Source organism: Danio rerio, chromosome 9, assembly GCF_052040795.2.
Source record: "Danio rerio strain M-AB ecotype USA chromosome 9, GRCz13ab, whole genome shotgun sequence".
Taxonomy (NCBI): domain Eukaryota; kingdom Metazoa; phylum Chordata; class Actinopteri; order Cypriniformes; family Danionidae; genus Danio; species Danio rerio.
The window spans coordinates 20,059,898-20,074,621 of NC_141029.1; the positions used below are offsets into that span (position 1 = coordinate 20,059,898).

The 14,724-nt window shown below is 38.8% G+C and overlaps 1 protein-coding gene across 6 annotated transcripts in view; it reads right to left on the minus strand.

Annotated features, from left to right (window-relative positions):
- epsti1 (epithelial stromal interaction 1) overlaps positions 1–14,724 on the minus strand; it is a 54,939-nt gene that overhangs the window by 16,621 nt on the left and 23,594 nt on the right. For 4 of the 6 annotated variants that reach the window (XR_015499294.1, XR_015499293.1, XR_015499295.1 and 1 more), the window contains exons 8-9: positions 10,492–10,575; positions 10,002–10,075 (exon numbers count right to left, since the gene is read on the minus strand). Coding sequence is in view for 1 of the 6 variants with exons in the window: in XM_087267663.1 (XP_087123789.1) it covers positions 10,002–10,075; positions 10,492–10,575 (158 nt within the window). In the remaining 5 variants the exon portion in view is untranslated. Of the gene's footprint in view, positions 1–9,373; positions 9,617–9,716; positions 10,076–10,491; positions 14,202–14,724 lie in introns of those variants that run through there. The other 2 variants (XR_015499296.1, XR_015499297.1) reach the window with 2 other exon arrangements.

The following is a 14,724-nucleotide window of genomic DNA, read 5'->3' on the forward strand; positions in this document are numbered from 1 at the left end:
TATCAAATAATACCTGCCGTGAGTGTAACCGCATTCACCATCGGGAGGCGCTATAATCACTCTCGTAGGAGAATTTTGCTTTCACCATACAAAATAAATAAAGTTATCCAACACGTGCACCCGATAGCTCTGCCCCTTTCCGCTACGTGAGCAAACCTGCGGTCGTTGAGTGCGTGAAGTGTCCATCATTACACACTTCATTTTAGCGGCTGATTGACTGCATCATCCGGGTAATTAAAGTGCACTTATTATTTTTAGAGTTTTCAGTGTGAACACACTACTTACACTACTTATACTACAAAATGGCGTAGAATAGTGCATAAGTATGTGATTTGGGATGCAGCTAATGTGTTCAATATTTTAAAGAGGGACACTCATACGCTGTAATAATGGACATGAAGTCAAGTCTACACGGTGTAAACATCTGCTTGAGGACTCTTAACAGTAAACTGAATGAAGCCGTCCAGGCCCCTGTCCAGATGTAAAGTATTCACATTTGCAGATTGGCAGATTCGTCACTTTTTCACAGCAACAAAACATGCCCTTACTGAATAAAGATTCTTAATACTTAATACACTCTCACACTGATATTTTCTCAGAATACCTCTAATATGTTTTATCGCAGTTGGTCAAATTATTATTTTTATAGTTGTAAACTCGTGGAAACCTATGTTCAACAAAGTCACACAAGAGTTGATTTTTCTGGTGTGTGTGGTACATTCCGGGTCACTCCCGGTGTGTGGTACATTCCACGTCACTTCCGGTGTGTGGTACATTCCCTTTCCGTGAGGAATCTGTAATTGTAAATCTGTTTCGGGACTTGTAAAAGTGTTTTGCGTCTTGTTAATTTTTTTCTAAAATGTAAATTTGTTTCGTCCTTCGTAAAATAGTTTTCCCCATGTAAATGTTTTTTCAAATATAAATTTTTCTCAGGCTTTGTAAAAGTGTTTCACACTTTGTAATGTTGTTTTGCACTTCCTGGCCACCATAACAACCAGACAGTTATATAAGATTAAAGGGCTTTGTTATGTGAAAACAACTCCCAGGATGTACTTTATCCCACATATTACACTACTGCCTGCCATAGCACATAAAAATGAGACACAAAATGCTGTTCTGATCTATAATAATAATAGTTTATTAATTCCTTAAATAAGGTCAAAGCTGACATAAAAAACATGGCTGGATGGAGAACAAACTAACCTACCTATTATTAAATCACAAGATTGCACCAAAAAGTAAAACCAGCACATGAATGTGACTGTATTCACTGTATTGACAGTCACACTGGAGTTTGTGCATTCAAAATTATATTGTACGGCGCTGCGAAAAGGAGCATGATTAAACACGATGATTAGACATTTAAAAAAGTGAGCGATTGGTCCATGTTTTAAATTCCTGTCCTGAGAGGTCATGCTTTGATCCTTGATTGGTCTCATGCCATCACGTGATGTAATTTTGCAGGTCAGAGTTTACCAAGCTTGAACTTTCCAACACAGCGAAATACAAAGTTTGTCACACAAGCTTGATGCATTTGCGTGCGTATGAATGGAAGTCTATGGGAAGAAAAGTGCAGTGTGACATCAAGTGCATCTTGTCCATTAGTGAAGGACAATATCCATATTCATAACATAACCTTTTATGTTGCTGTTCTTGACTGTTTGGCACCATCTTGTAACTAATAAGAAGGTTAATGTAGACTGTATTCATCCATTTTGTTTCTATTATCTTCACATTTAAAGGTGCTATAGGTAGTTTTTGAAAAATACCAGAATATGGTATACTTGCACATATTTAAGGGTGTAGTCACATTGGGCTATGCAAACCATGCCCAGGTTGACCACTACATCCCAGTTCTTTTTAGAAGTGTGAGTGCTCCATGCTGCACCCTGGCACGGTTTGGTTGGCTGGCTCTTTCCTGGTTGGAAGAGGTGTGCCAGAGCGCGGTTTGATTGGATTCAGGTGCAGTATGCTTGTAATGTGAATGAAAAGTGCGGCTGAGTATGAAACTGAAAATGCAACATCACTTTTAAGGGACTGTTTCATATGGATTTTTTTACTCATTGTTCCGTTTCAATGAACGCAAACTGTCTTATATTATCAAAGATGCTGCACTTCAACTGCAAATCTCCTAATACATGCAGTGCAAATACTTTTTTGGGGGAAAATTTATGAGCAACAAAAGCGGTCGATCTGTTTAAAAAAAGATTTAGCCTGGTGTCACTGCATCACAAATGATGCAGTAATGCAAAACAATAGAACTAAAGCAATCTTAATGAGTTAAACTGAATGGTCGCATCATTGATGACATACGATGGAAGATGGAAGATGGCGGCGCCCGGTACAGCAGCGGCTACTCCGGCTCCGTGTAACGATGTGTGTTTTATGTTAAATGTGTCGTCTGAATCGTCTCAGTCATGTACGAGAAAAGTCTACAACAGAGACCTACTGCTTGGTCTACAAAACACGAACTTTTCAAACGATTTCTCTGGAATTATGTTTGCTTTGGATCACAAAATTCTCGACGAGCTAGGTATCCTACGACTGCAAGACCCAGAGGCCTGCAAAGCAGCGGTCTCCCCTCCCGATACTGGCCGATGCTCGAGGTGACGTAAGCGGTGGGAGGGACGTAGCACTCGTCGCAAGCGGTGTGCTAGACCTAGCAAGTGAGGGAGTCGAGCGGGTATTAGCGCAAGGCTAAAAGCTAAACCATACAGACCTGCACTTCCTGCGATTCTGCTTTCCAACGTTCGCTCGCTGGAAAACAAAATGGACTATCTCAGATTGGATCTAAATACACAAAAGAAGGTGAAAGATTGCAGCGCCATTGTCCTCACCGAGACATGGCTTAACCACAGCGTTCCAGATAACGCTATTCAGGTGGACGGACTAACAACATTCAGAGCGGACAGGAGTCACGCACTCACTGGTAAGCTACGAGGTGGTGGAGTGGCAATCTACATCAATAACAACTGGTGCACAAATGCTAAAGTTCTCCGAAGTCACTGTTCTGAAGACATAGAATTTTTAACAGTTAAATGTCCAGTATACTTGCCAAGAGAATTCTCAGCCGTGACTATTACAGCCGTGTATATACCGCCCAGTGCGAATACAAAAGACGCACTTACTACATTGTATCAATCTGTGAGCTCGATGGAGGACTCAAACCCGGACTCTGCCTGTATAATCGCTGGCGATTTTAATTAGGCCAAACTAAAGACAGTACTCCCACACTTTTATAAATATGTGGACTTTGCAACCAGGGGAGAGAACATTCTGGACCAGGTCTACTCAAACATCAAACAGGCATACAGAGCTGTTCCCCACCCCCATCTGGGTAACTCGGACCATCTTTCTGTTATACTTATGCCATCTTACAGGCCACTGTTAGTGAGAAACAAAGCTTCTGTGAAGCAGATCCGAACCTGGCCAGAGGGGGCCACTTCAGCCCTCCAAGACTGTTTTGACTGCACAGATTGGGCTGTTTTCAGGGAGGCTGCCACTTCCAACCAGCTTGTTAATATAACGGAATACACTGAATCTGTGACAGGATATATATCCAAATGCATAGAAGATGTGACCGTCATAAAACACATTACCACAAGGGAAAACAATAAACCATGGTTCACCAGGGAGGTTTGTGAGCTTCTAAAAGCACGAAATGTAGCTTTCAAGTCCGGAGACAAAGAGGCCCTCAGAATTGCCAGGGCCGACTTGAACCGGGGCCTGAGAGTAGCAAAGCGTGCCTATGGACGAAAAATCCAGTCACACATTACTGACAAAAATGACCCTAGACGCCTCTGGCAAGGCATCCAGTCAGTAACAGACTACAGGCCTATACCTCCACCGTGTGTGGACAGCACAGTCTTCTTAAACTCACTCAATTCATTCTTCAGCCGTTTTGAGGAAAACAACAACATCATTCCAACAAAAGCTCCACACTGTGTGGACGATGTAATACTTCAACTTGACCCTGCTGATGTGCGGAGGACCCTTCAAAAGGTCAACCTCTGGAAGGCTGCTGGTCCTGATAATATACCTGGGCGTGTGCTTAGAGACTGTGCAAACTCACTTACAGATGTTCTCACAGATATTTTTAACATTTCTCTGAGTAAAGCCATTATACCAGAAAGCTTCAAAGCTACTACTATCATCCCGCTACCTAAGAAATCACCAGTCACAACACTGAACGACTACCGGCCTATAGCACTTACGTCCATCATAATGAAGTGCTTTGAAAGGCTGGTTAAGGCTCACATAACATCTAGCCTACCTGCCACATTTGACCCTTTCCAGTTTGCTTATCGTTCCAAGCGTTCCACTGATGATGCCATAGCAACAGCACTTCACCTCAGCCTGGCTCATCTGGAAAACAAAAACAGCTGTGTGCGGATGCTGTTCATTGACTTCAGCTCTGCCTTTAACACAGTCATACCACAACACCTGGTGGGAAAACTCAGAGCTGTAGGCATCAGCACCCCACTGTGCAACTGGTTATTAGATTTTCTCACCAACAGACCACAGACAGTAAGAGTCGGTGAAAATTCCTCACAGACCATCATCATGAACACTGGGGTCCCTCAAGGATGTGTGTTAAGTCCTCTGCTGTTCACACTGATGACTCATGACTGTGGTGCCAGATACAACTCAAATCACATCATCAAATTTGCAGATGACACGACAGTTGTGGGCCTCATCAGCAACGACGACGACTCGGCCTACAGAGATGAGGTACATCAACTCATCAACTGGTGTGACACTAATAATCTACATCTCAATGTAAATAAAACAAAGGAAATAACTGTGGACTTCAGGAGGAATCACAGGTCACACCCCCCCCTCACCATCTATGGCAGTGTGGTAGAGTCAGTGAAAAGCACCAAGTTCCTGGGGGTGCATATTACCAATGACCTGTCTTGGTCTACCAACACCACCTCTCTGGTCAAGAAAGCTCACCAACGCCTCCACTTCCTGCGCAGGATGAGAAGAGCTAACCTCCCTCCACCGGCACTCACTACCTTCTACAAAGGTGCCATTGAGAGTATTCTCACCAGCAGTCTCTCAGTCTGGTATGGTAGCTGCTCTGCTGCTGACCGGACAGCTCTACAGAGGGTGGTGAGGTCAGCTGAGAAGATAATCGGATCAGCCCTACCATCCATTCAGGACATATACCCGCTCCGTTGCTACAAAAGAGCTACAAACATCATCAAAGACTTCACCCATCCCACACATAAACTGTTCACTCTCCTACCATCTGGGAAACGCTACAGCAGTATGCGTTGCAAGTCTACTAGACTTATAAATAGCTTTTTTCCTCAAGCTATTAGACTGCTCAACTCACTCATGAAAACTGGATTATAAAATCACAATCCACAGCCCACACACACAAAAATCTGTGGAACTGTGAGAAAAGCAAACTCAATGTTTTTTTATTAATATTCCTTGCACGTGTAACATGTTTACAAAATTCACTTACCTCTAAGCTGCTACTTTGCACTTTGCACTTTTGCCATACTGCACCTAATTGCACTACAATAAATACCTCAACTTGGTCATATTCTGGAACAATAGGATATATGGTAACTGTTCACAGTTTATTAGTGTCTATTATTTAATTCATCTTGTAATATATTAGTTAAATGTTTAGTTTATGTCTAGTGTGTGTCATATTTTTGTTTTTAAATTGCACATTGGAGTATGGGAGAAACGCAATTTCAGTCTGCTGTGTAATGTACTGTTGCATGGTTTGATTGACAATAAAGTTGACTTGACTTGACTTGACTTGATACAGTAAGGCCCAATTCTAATTCTAGCCCTTAGCCCTTCCCCCTACTCCTAACTCTTTTTTCGCATTCTTGTGAAGGAGTAGGGGTGTCCCAATTCTCTTTAGCTTGAAGGCGTAGAGCTAAGGGGAAGTGGTAGATACCCCTTCAAACAAACATTTTTTCAGGACCAAACTCGAAACCAAGAGGTAAGAAAATTGTGTGCAGGTGCAGTAGTGCTGTCCCATTTCCTAAGGGTAAACTTTAAAGCCCTTCCCCTTCACACTGGGTTTTAAGGTCTAAGGGAAAGGGGTAGGAGTACAAAAATAAATTGGGATTGGGCCTAAGCATGCTTGGGCTCAGCAGGTAAACATGTAGTGTGAGTGGGGATAATACCCGGGTTTGGTTCAAGGGAACTATGCCTAGTGTGAGTACACCCTAAAAACATACTAAATGAAAACAATGCTAGTTATTCTCCTTTGAAAAAGTGCATTCCCATGTTTTTTTTTTCCCTTACATATAGTATATGCATACAATATACATACTGCACACATAGAGCAATTAATTATGATTGCATCATCCACAACTTCTAGGAATATTGTGGTGCAATTCACATCATGTGTGATGCAATAGTTTCTTTTTTTCAGTTTGAGTTCTTTTATTGAATTCTTCCAGGGTTGTGTATACTGACCTAATACAGAATCAAAAACTAAAGCCAAATGTCAATTATAAGCATCATTCTACAGTAGCCTTAGTGATGCAGGGTTGGTAAAGCCTGACTATATTTATTTTAAAAGTATTTTGAAACAATAGTTCAAACTCATTTGAATAATGCTCTTCCAAAGAAGCTAAAGATGAATCATTTCAAATAATGCTGGGAAACCTGATCATCTGGTTTTACACAAGTCATCATTGCAGGGTTCACACTCTAAGCCAAAAGTTTAATTCCCTGACTTTCACTGACTATAATAAATTCAAAGACAGGCAACTGTTGCGATAGGCAGTCTCTCCAGAATTCTAGATTTAAGCCATAATTCATATTTAGATGAGCCTGCAATTTTTTTAATTGATGCTGTATTTTGTGATTCATGTTGCTATTTATGCTTTTTAATTTTAATATGGCGATGCAGCAGCGCAGTAGGTAGTGCTGTCGCCTCACAGCAAGAAGGTTGCTGGGTCGCTGGTTTGGAGTTGGAGTTTGCATGTTCTCCCTGCGTTCGTGTGGGTTTTCTTCCGGGTGCTCCGGTTTCCCCCATAGTCCAAAGACATGCAGTACAGAGAATTGGGTAGGCTAAATTGTCTGTAGTGTGAGTGTGTGTGTGTGAATAAGTGTGTGTGGATGTTTCCCAGAGATTGTGGCTGGAAGGGCATCTGCTGGGTAAAAATGTGCTGGATAAGTTGGCGGTTCATTCCCTTGTGGCAACCCCGGATTAATAAAGGGACTAAGCCAACAAGAAAATGAATGAATGAATAATTTTAATATGGGATCTTGATCCTTTCTCCATTAAAGTTGATGTTTTGAATTTTTTTTAAATGACATTTTCCAAAGTTTAAAGTGACATAATGTCTGAATTGGTGTTGTAAGTTATGGTACAAAAACCTGGTAATGAACCACCAGTACTTTTTTCTGTTATTTTATGGAAATAATTGTCTATTTATTATTTCTCAAACAATACATCGGTTCAAACTACTTAAATACCAATAAATGTCACTTTGTTAAACTGTAGAGTTGAATTTTCAACATCAGTTGTTGACAGAGCAGAAATCAAGGTTACATAATGCAATTTATAATCGTAAATAAATAGAACAAAAAATTACACAAATTAAGAAATACAGAACCAATTTTTTTTTCTTTTTGCAGAAAAGGCACTTTTGCATGTCTTGCCACACTATCTGGATTGTTTTATATTAAATAATATTACATTTGCATATAGAAAGTTCTAGTCTGGTTTGAGAAAACCTCAAGTTGTCATTGATAGGAGAAATCAATGATTATTGATGTCAAACAAATAAAGAGTTAAGAAGTGTAATTTAAGGTATATTTCACAGCAAAACAACAAAAGATATGCTGTAAATATTGCCACAAATCTGAGAAAAGTCACTTCAAAATCAGTCATTTTATGAGGGACAAGTTGAGCTCTTAGCAGACAAAAACAGGCACAGGTAGTATTTTAGCAGGTACAGCCTGGTAACTATTAATTAGTTGCCAAGCAGGAAAAGGATCAAAATGGCAGAGAAAAATAGCCTAACCATAACAAGACAGGGAAAACGTGAAACAGCATGATAAAAAAACATTCAAATCAATAAAAGGCAAGTAAGTAAAATTTAAAAAATGAAAAACCAATAAAAATCCCTGATATTCCACACTGTAAAAAATCTAAAAAAGAGTTGAGATTCCTTGTTTTTTTGTTGGTTTAACAAAAATCATAAAAAATGTCATACGTTTACTTAACCTAAATCAAAATTTTCTTCATTAAATTAAAAAGATTAGTTTTGTGAGCAAACCTTTGCAAGTTCACCCAAAAAAGCTTCTACTAACTTGTTACTTTAAGTTCAGACTTCCTCCCTTAAAAAATAAAGGTTGGAGTATTTAAAACCTCTACAACAATGACAAAAATATAATAGTAACACTAATAATAAAATTAATGTCATTAATGTCATAAGAAAGACTTTTAATGTGAAATTTCATCTCACATACCTAGTTCGCTCTACAAAAAGAAACGCTAAGCACATGTAGACTGTTATATACAGTTAAAGTCAGAATTTTTAGCCCCCCTTTAAATTTTGTTTTCTTTTTTAAATATTTTCCAAATGATGTTTAACAGAGCAAGGAAATTTTCACAGTAGTTCTGATATATATTTTTTCTTTTAGAAATAAAGATAGAAAAAAGCAGTTTTTAATTTTTTTTTTAAACACCATTTTAGGATCAACATTATTAGCCCCTTTAAGCTATGTAATTTTTTTGATAGTCTACAGAACAAACCATCATTATACTATAACTTGTCTAATTACCCTAACCTGCTAACCTAATTAACCTAGTTAAGTCTTTAAATGTCACTTTAGCTATATAGAAGTGTCTTGATAAATATCTAGTGAAATACTATTTAATGTAATCATGACAAAGATAAAATAAATCAGTTATTAAAAATGAGTTATTAACACTATTTTGTTTAGAAATGTGTTGAAAAAAAATCTTCTCTACGTTAAACAGACATTGTGGAAAAAAAGAACCAGGGGGCTAATATTTCTGACTTCAACTGTATATCATATATATGGAAGTTTTTTTAACAAAATGAAAATTAAAAAAAAAGAGTTTTTTCCAGATCCTGTCAATCTAACTTCTGAAATGTCAGATGCTTTGAATCGCTTTAGTCATGTGACCTAGTGTTTCGGATCATGCTTCAGTGCAGTGTTTCGAAACACTTGCACTTCAGGATCCTGACACTGTGTTGAAACCCAGTTCCGCGTCAGGAATCCCTAGTTGGTCCTGCCATGTTTTGATTCTTGTCTTATTTACCAAGATAGATGTTTTGCCTCCTGTCCTGTTTCTAATCTGTCTAATAAATGTTTTGTTTACATTTGTCTCTGTTTAAGTTTTTTTTTTTTTTTTCAATTGAACAATTAAATAGGTTTGTTGGTTCTGATAACGTATTGTAGAGTTTTATTTTGTTCACTCAACTTCAGACATTTTACTGTAGGTCAGTGCAACTAATGTTTTTAAAAATTGAGTAAACATGAAAAAACAAAAAGAAATAGTTTTACAGACAAAAAATGTTCAGTTGGCACAACATAAAAAGTTTTGTTACAGAGTAATTCACCTCCCCAGAAAACTAATAATCCTATGTTAACCTAACTAAATGTTTTTTGTTTTACTGACAAGTAATTTTAGGTTAGTGCAGTTGATGTTTTCAAAAGTTTTTTGTACTGGCTTTCATTGTTTTACTGTTCATTACTCGGACAAAAACAAATATAAAATTAGCTGATTTTCTATGTCTAGAATAGTCTATGATATCCCCAAAAATTCCATGACCATGAAATCACTGTTATTGAATCAATAATTAATCTTTCCAAATAATATCTTCATTCAGAGTGCAGTTTTGATAGTATAATTTGTATAAAAAGTGCATTAAATTAGAAAAATGCACAGCAGAAGCCGTTTCACTAATAGTCTGAGGGCCAGTTATTAATTCTGACAGTCATGGTTTTTAAAGCGGTCTGTCATGATTAAACGCCCATACCGCCGATGGTCAGCTTCAGTCTGTCTCTTCCTGTCCTCCTCCTGTTGCTTTTGCTTCTCCTCCAAGATTGCTGCCTGGAAAAAGAAAGTTAATGAAAATCTCATCTCTAACTGAAATGTCTCCTCTACTTATGTAAAAATCATTCAATATCTGCGGCTGCAACAATTTAATTGAACATTTGCATGAATAAACAACAATATCAACATGAGAGTTCAGGCTAGCCTTTCGTTCTTGATGCATATCAGTGAGTTCAATTTATGTTTGACTGGCATGGAGGCATTCAAAGCCACAGAAATACCATTATACAGCCAGCTGGAAAACACCTACAGTACTCCATCCATGACTACCTCCTATAACCTAGAACATAGTAATCAATAGCACATGCTAGGCAGAGTTAGTTCTTTGTCTTGGCTAAGCCCAAATTCTTAGCTGCGCAACCAAAAGTGGAGGTGATGTTGGTAAGTTCTGTTTCGCTTCCTTTGTTCTGTACCTTTCTTCTTTGCTCCTCTTGCATTTTAAGCAGGCCTGCATTCTCCTCTGCTCTTCTGGATTCCCTGTACTCGTGACATTTAGTCTGTGAAGAAACAGAACACACACACACACATACAATGAAAACTGCATTTGACTGATGTACTGTATGTACTGTATAATTGACTATGTTGGGTTTCCTGAACGCCCTGAATAATTAGGCTGGATTTTGGTTTAGCACACTATACAGATTCACACACATTTGTCAGACAGAATTTCTGCATTCAAAAACACAGCAGAAGTCAAGCACTGGAAGTCTCTGGTAGCCCTTAGAACCATAGCAAAAATTTGTGACATCTGGCATATAATTCGTGGAGAGTTTGAACATTAACCACAGCAAATTTGGAATCTCTAACTAAATTACTGCCACCAGTTATGCAGATTTGTACTCCCTTTTGTACTAATGACTTCTCTCAACTTTATTGGCAAGAAAGACATTTGTTGGCTCAATACAACACATATTTCATTTGCTGTTAAATTTCCTTCCTAGTGTGTTTGTGTGATGTTGACAAAATCTGACTAAAGATCAACTTAAAAAAACATCCAGCCAACAGTTCTCAAATAAAATAAGAACTGATTTGCCAAAATTGTGAATGCTGCAGTGTGTTATGATCAAACTTGTCCCAAATCACCTAACTATATATTGTTTATTTAGCTTTAAGCTAATTTATTTTAATACACACTAGGGATGCCACAAAATCAAAACACAAAGGGCTATATACACTACTAGTTTTTTTTCAGCCAGCGATAAACCTCTGGTGAAAGGTTAATGTGGCTGTATTCACTTTCATAAGGTTCCTTTTACAGCATCAATTTTGTAATGTATTTAAATACAGTTAAATAGATCTAAGCATTCATTTACTTGTTTGAACATAAAATGAGATGAAAGATCATGAAACTCTATTGAAAATACTGGGATAAACTACATTTCCATATTTTAAAAATACGGCGAGGAAAACTAGAATTTAATTAAGGGCTTCTTGTCCAGTCTGAGACCCACTTTATATCGTACATCTATTATGCAGTGAAGATCATAGTTTTTAAAGGGCAACTATGGTGAAAAATGTACTTCTCAAGCTTTTGGACAGACATATGTGTAGCTATAGTGTATAGACCGTCATATTGGGGAGATATAAACACACCCAGTCCTTTTTTTTTCAATTTAACAAAATAAAAACGGTGCCCCCGCTCAACGAATTGTTTGACAGCTGCGCATTTACATGTCCTGGTAGTCACGTGTATAATTATATCAACAAGACCAGACGTGCGCAAATCAACCAGGAATAAAAGGTCTGATCAGTTTGCTAGGATAATTAAACATCATCAAATTTGATCAAGAGTAAGATTCACATGTTTAAAAACTTTTAAAACAGTGCATGTGTGTGATGAAGTACAGCGATTTACTTCATCTTTACTTCATCAGCACAGCCGCGTGTCAGAACAATTATAAAGTAAGATGCTTCAATCCCTGTTTGTGGACGTTAAATTAGGTATATTTGTACATTAACATATCCAAACAGCAGTGGAGATTAACCTGTCTCCTGTCACATTTGTGTGCAAAAAGAGCGCAAAGCAAAATGCGTGCTCTGTCTGTCTGTGTGTGTGTGTGTGTGTCTGCGCTGTGTATCTGTGTGCGCGCGCATGAACTTTGTAACGACAAGTCAACGATGCAACTCCACAACCAATACGCATTGGCAAAGTTCTTACTGTAGTATTTCTCACAAACACTACGTGAGACCTGCTTCCTCTATGTCTGCCTGTTATCTGACGCAGCCGAAGGAGGACATTAAGGCACGCAGAAAGGTACGTATAAATGGTAGGCGGGGAGGATTAGCCTTAAAGGTCCAGTACGACAAAACCGCTCCCTGGTGTAAAAATGTATAAAATAGAATCTTGTAAAAGATATAATGAAAAATATGATGAGTGTTTTGAGCTGAAACTTTACATATACATTCTGGAGACGCAAAACACTTATATTAAATCTGAAAAAAAGGGGTAACCTAGGTGCCTTTAAAGAAGTCAATCTTAAAGGCGGCTTGGTAAGACCCCCATGACTTCAACTAGACATATAGTTATTAATCTCAATGGATTGTCAAATCCATTGAGGTTAATAACCATATAAATTTGAGGCAGCTACTAGCAAATACAATTTCAAAACTGCACTTTCTGATTTATTAAGTTGTAAAATTCTGTTAAATAAAAAGTCTGTGAATTTGAATGTGCACATACACTTACGTAAGAGAAAAAAACAAAGTATACTTTGAGCTATAGCCAGAATAAGCTGCAAAGAAAACCAGACTTTATGCTGCAAATCAAATGTCTGACTAGTCTGTAGGTGGTGCTTTAAAGGCGCAACTTCTCCTAGAGAGTTTTACTGTTCAACAGCTAAACGCAGCAGGAAGATTAAATCAATCCCTGTGACCCATCCCTTGACAAAACCCCTGAGAGGTCCAGTGTGAAACTGGGCTTTGAAATGCATGTTAGCCGTGATGTTCCTCTGAAGTTCTCATAGCCCTGTTCAGAAACACACTGCAAGGAGGGGCGAGTAGAGCGCTTGGAAGCTGAAGAGATCCTTTGTGTGTTTGGTCAGACGGCCTGGGGACAGCAGGCAGGGGCTGCTCTGTTTGGAATGGCCAGAGAGTAAGGGGAATAGGTGGGACGACCTGGGCCTGGCATCCTGGGAAGCCAATACAAAGGATCCTTTGCACAAACAGAGGATATGGAGGAGATTAATCTGTCTTGTGGAAGCATCACTGAAAGCATAACAATACTCGGTGGCCACAAAACCACATCAAGAACCCGTCTTTCCACAAACACTTTGATCGGCGGGCCTACGACATTTAGGTTGGAGCGTTTCATTACTTTGCCTGGAAGCCGTCCAGCCACTTAAGTCAATACAGCAAGAGAAAAGCACAATTGAATGGCCTGGTGAGTCGAGAGAGACAGAGCTGTGCTCAGAACACTGTTGCATGTTGTGTACCACGACCATGCAGCCCTAATGCACGATCTGTCTATAAGAGGGATTTTCCCCATTAGTCATCCAAAGGGAAGTCCTCGAAAATCTCAAACAAGGAACAATCGCCAAGCAGTTTTGAAAGCCGCACAACAAAACATCATTTGCTTGACACGAGACGATGCCATTTTTTAACTGTGCTGTCAGATGCCACTTTTAGTGGTTTGTGCAACATAAGAGGCAGCCCTCAAACCTCTCTCGGTCAGCCCAGCCCTCAATCCCCATCAGTCAAAACCAGAAATTAACTAGAGCTTGGGGCAAATTGCCACTGAGTGAGACAGAATGTGGCAATCTCTTCATAGTAAGATGCTTATATGACATTATTCTCATTATCTCATCATTAATCTATTCATTATTCTGATCATTTGCTACGGGCGTGCGGTTATGTTTACTGTTTTGTTTACCAAACATAAAACTCATTGTCATGGATGATTATTTGGTGCCGCGATGAACTTTGCAATAACTGTACTGCACAGTTTCTTATTCTCAAGCAAATTATATTGGCAGCTGTCTGAACAAAACTTAGCATTTGTGTATGCTACTAAGATTATGAACTTTGATCACATTTACATGTGGTGAAGTTTAATCTAAATAATGCCAAAATCACATTTCATTATCAGAGTGGATGTAACCATAGTTGTAAGCAACATAGGCTCATTCTGAAAACGTAGCCCTATATACAATTATGGAGCCAGAAGTATGTAAGACTGCATTTAATTTTTTTTAATGAACACTGTGGGTTGGTATGACGCTGATCCTTTTCGCGCTTACCAGATGACAGCTTACCTCTGTATAAACGGCTTTCCGGCTGTAACCCGTTTGTCCAATTAGCTAACCATGTACGTCGGTGGACTTGGGACGCACAGAGGAGATGACCACAACGACGAGTTCAAGTTTGGCAAAGAACAACTCCAGAAAGCAGGTAAGACAAAAACAGAAGCCAAAAAATAAAATAAACAGGTAAATTACAGGGTGAGAATGTGGTACAAATCAGACGAGGTTTCTTTTTCTGAATTGCTTTTTAAATTTTTCGGTTGTGTTTAGGGAAGTGGGCGAGCGGGTAATTCTGTGCTTTTTAAAATATAATTGGTTGTGTTTAGGGAAGAGGGAGCATGGGTCAGTCGATTGGTCAGTCAAACAGTCAGGCCTCGGGTGGATTTACGAGAGAACAGTAGGCGCAAA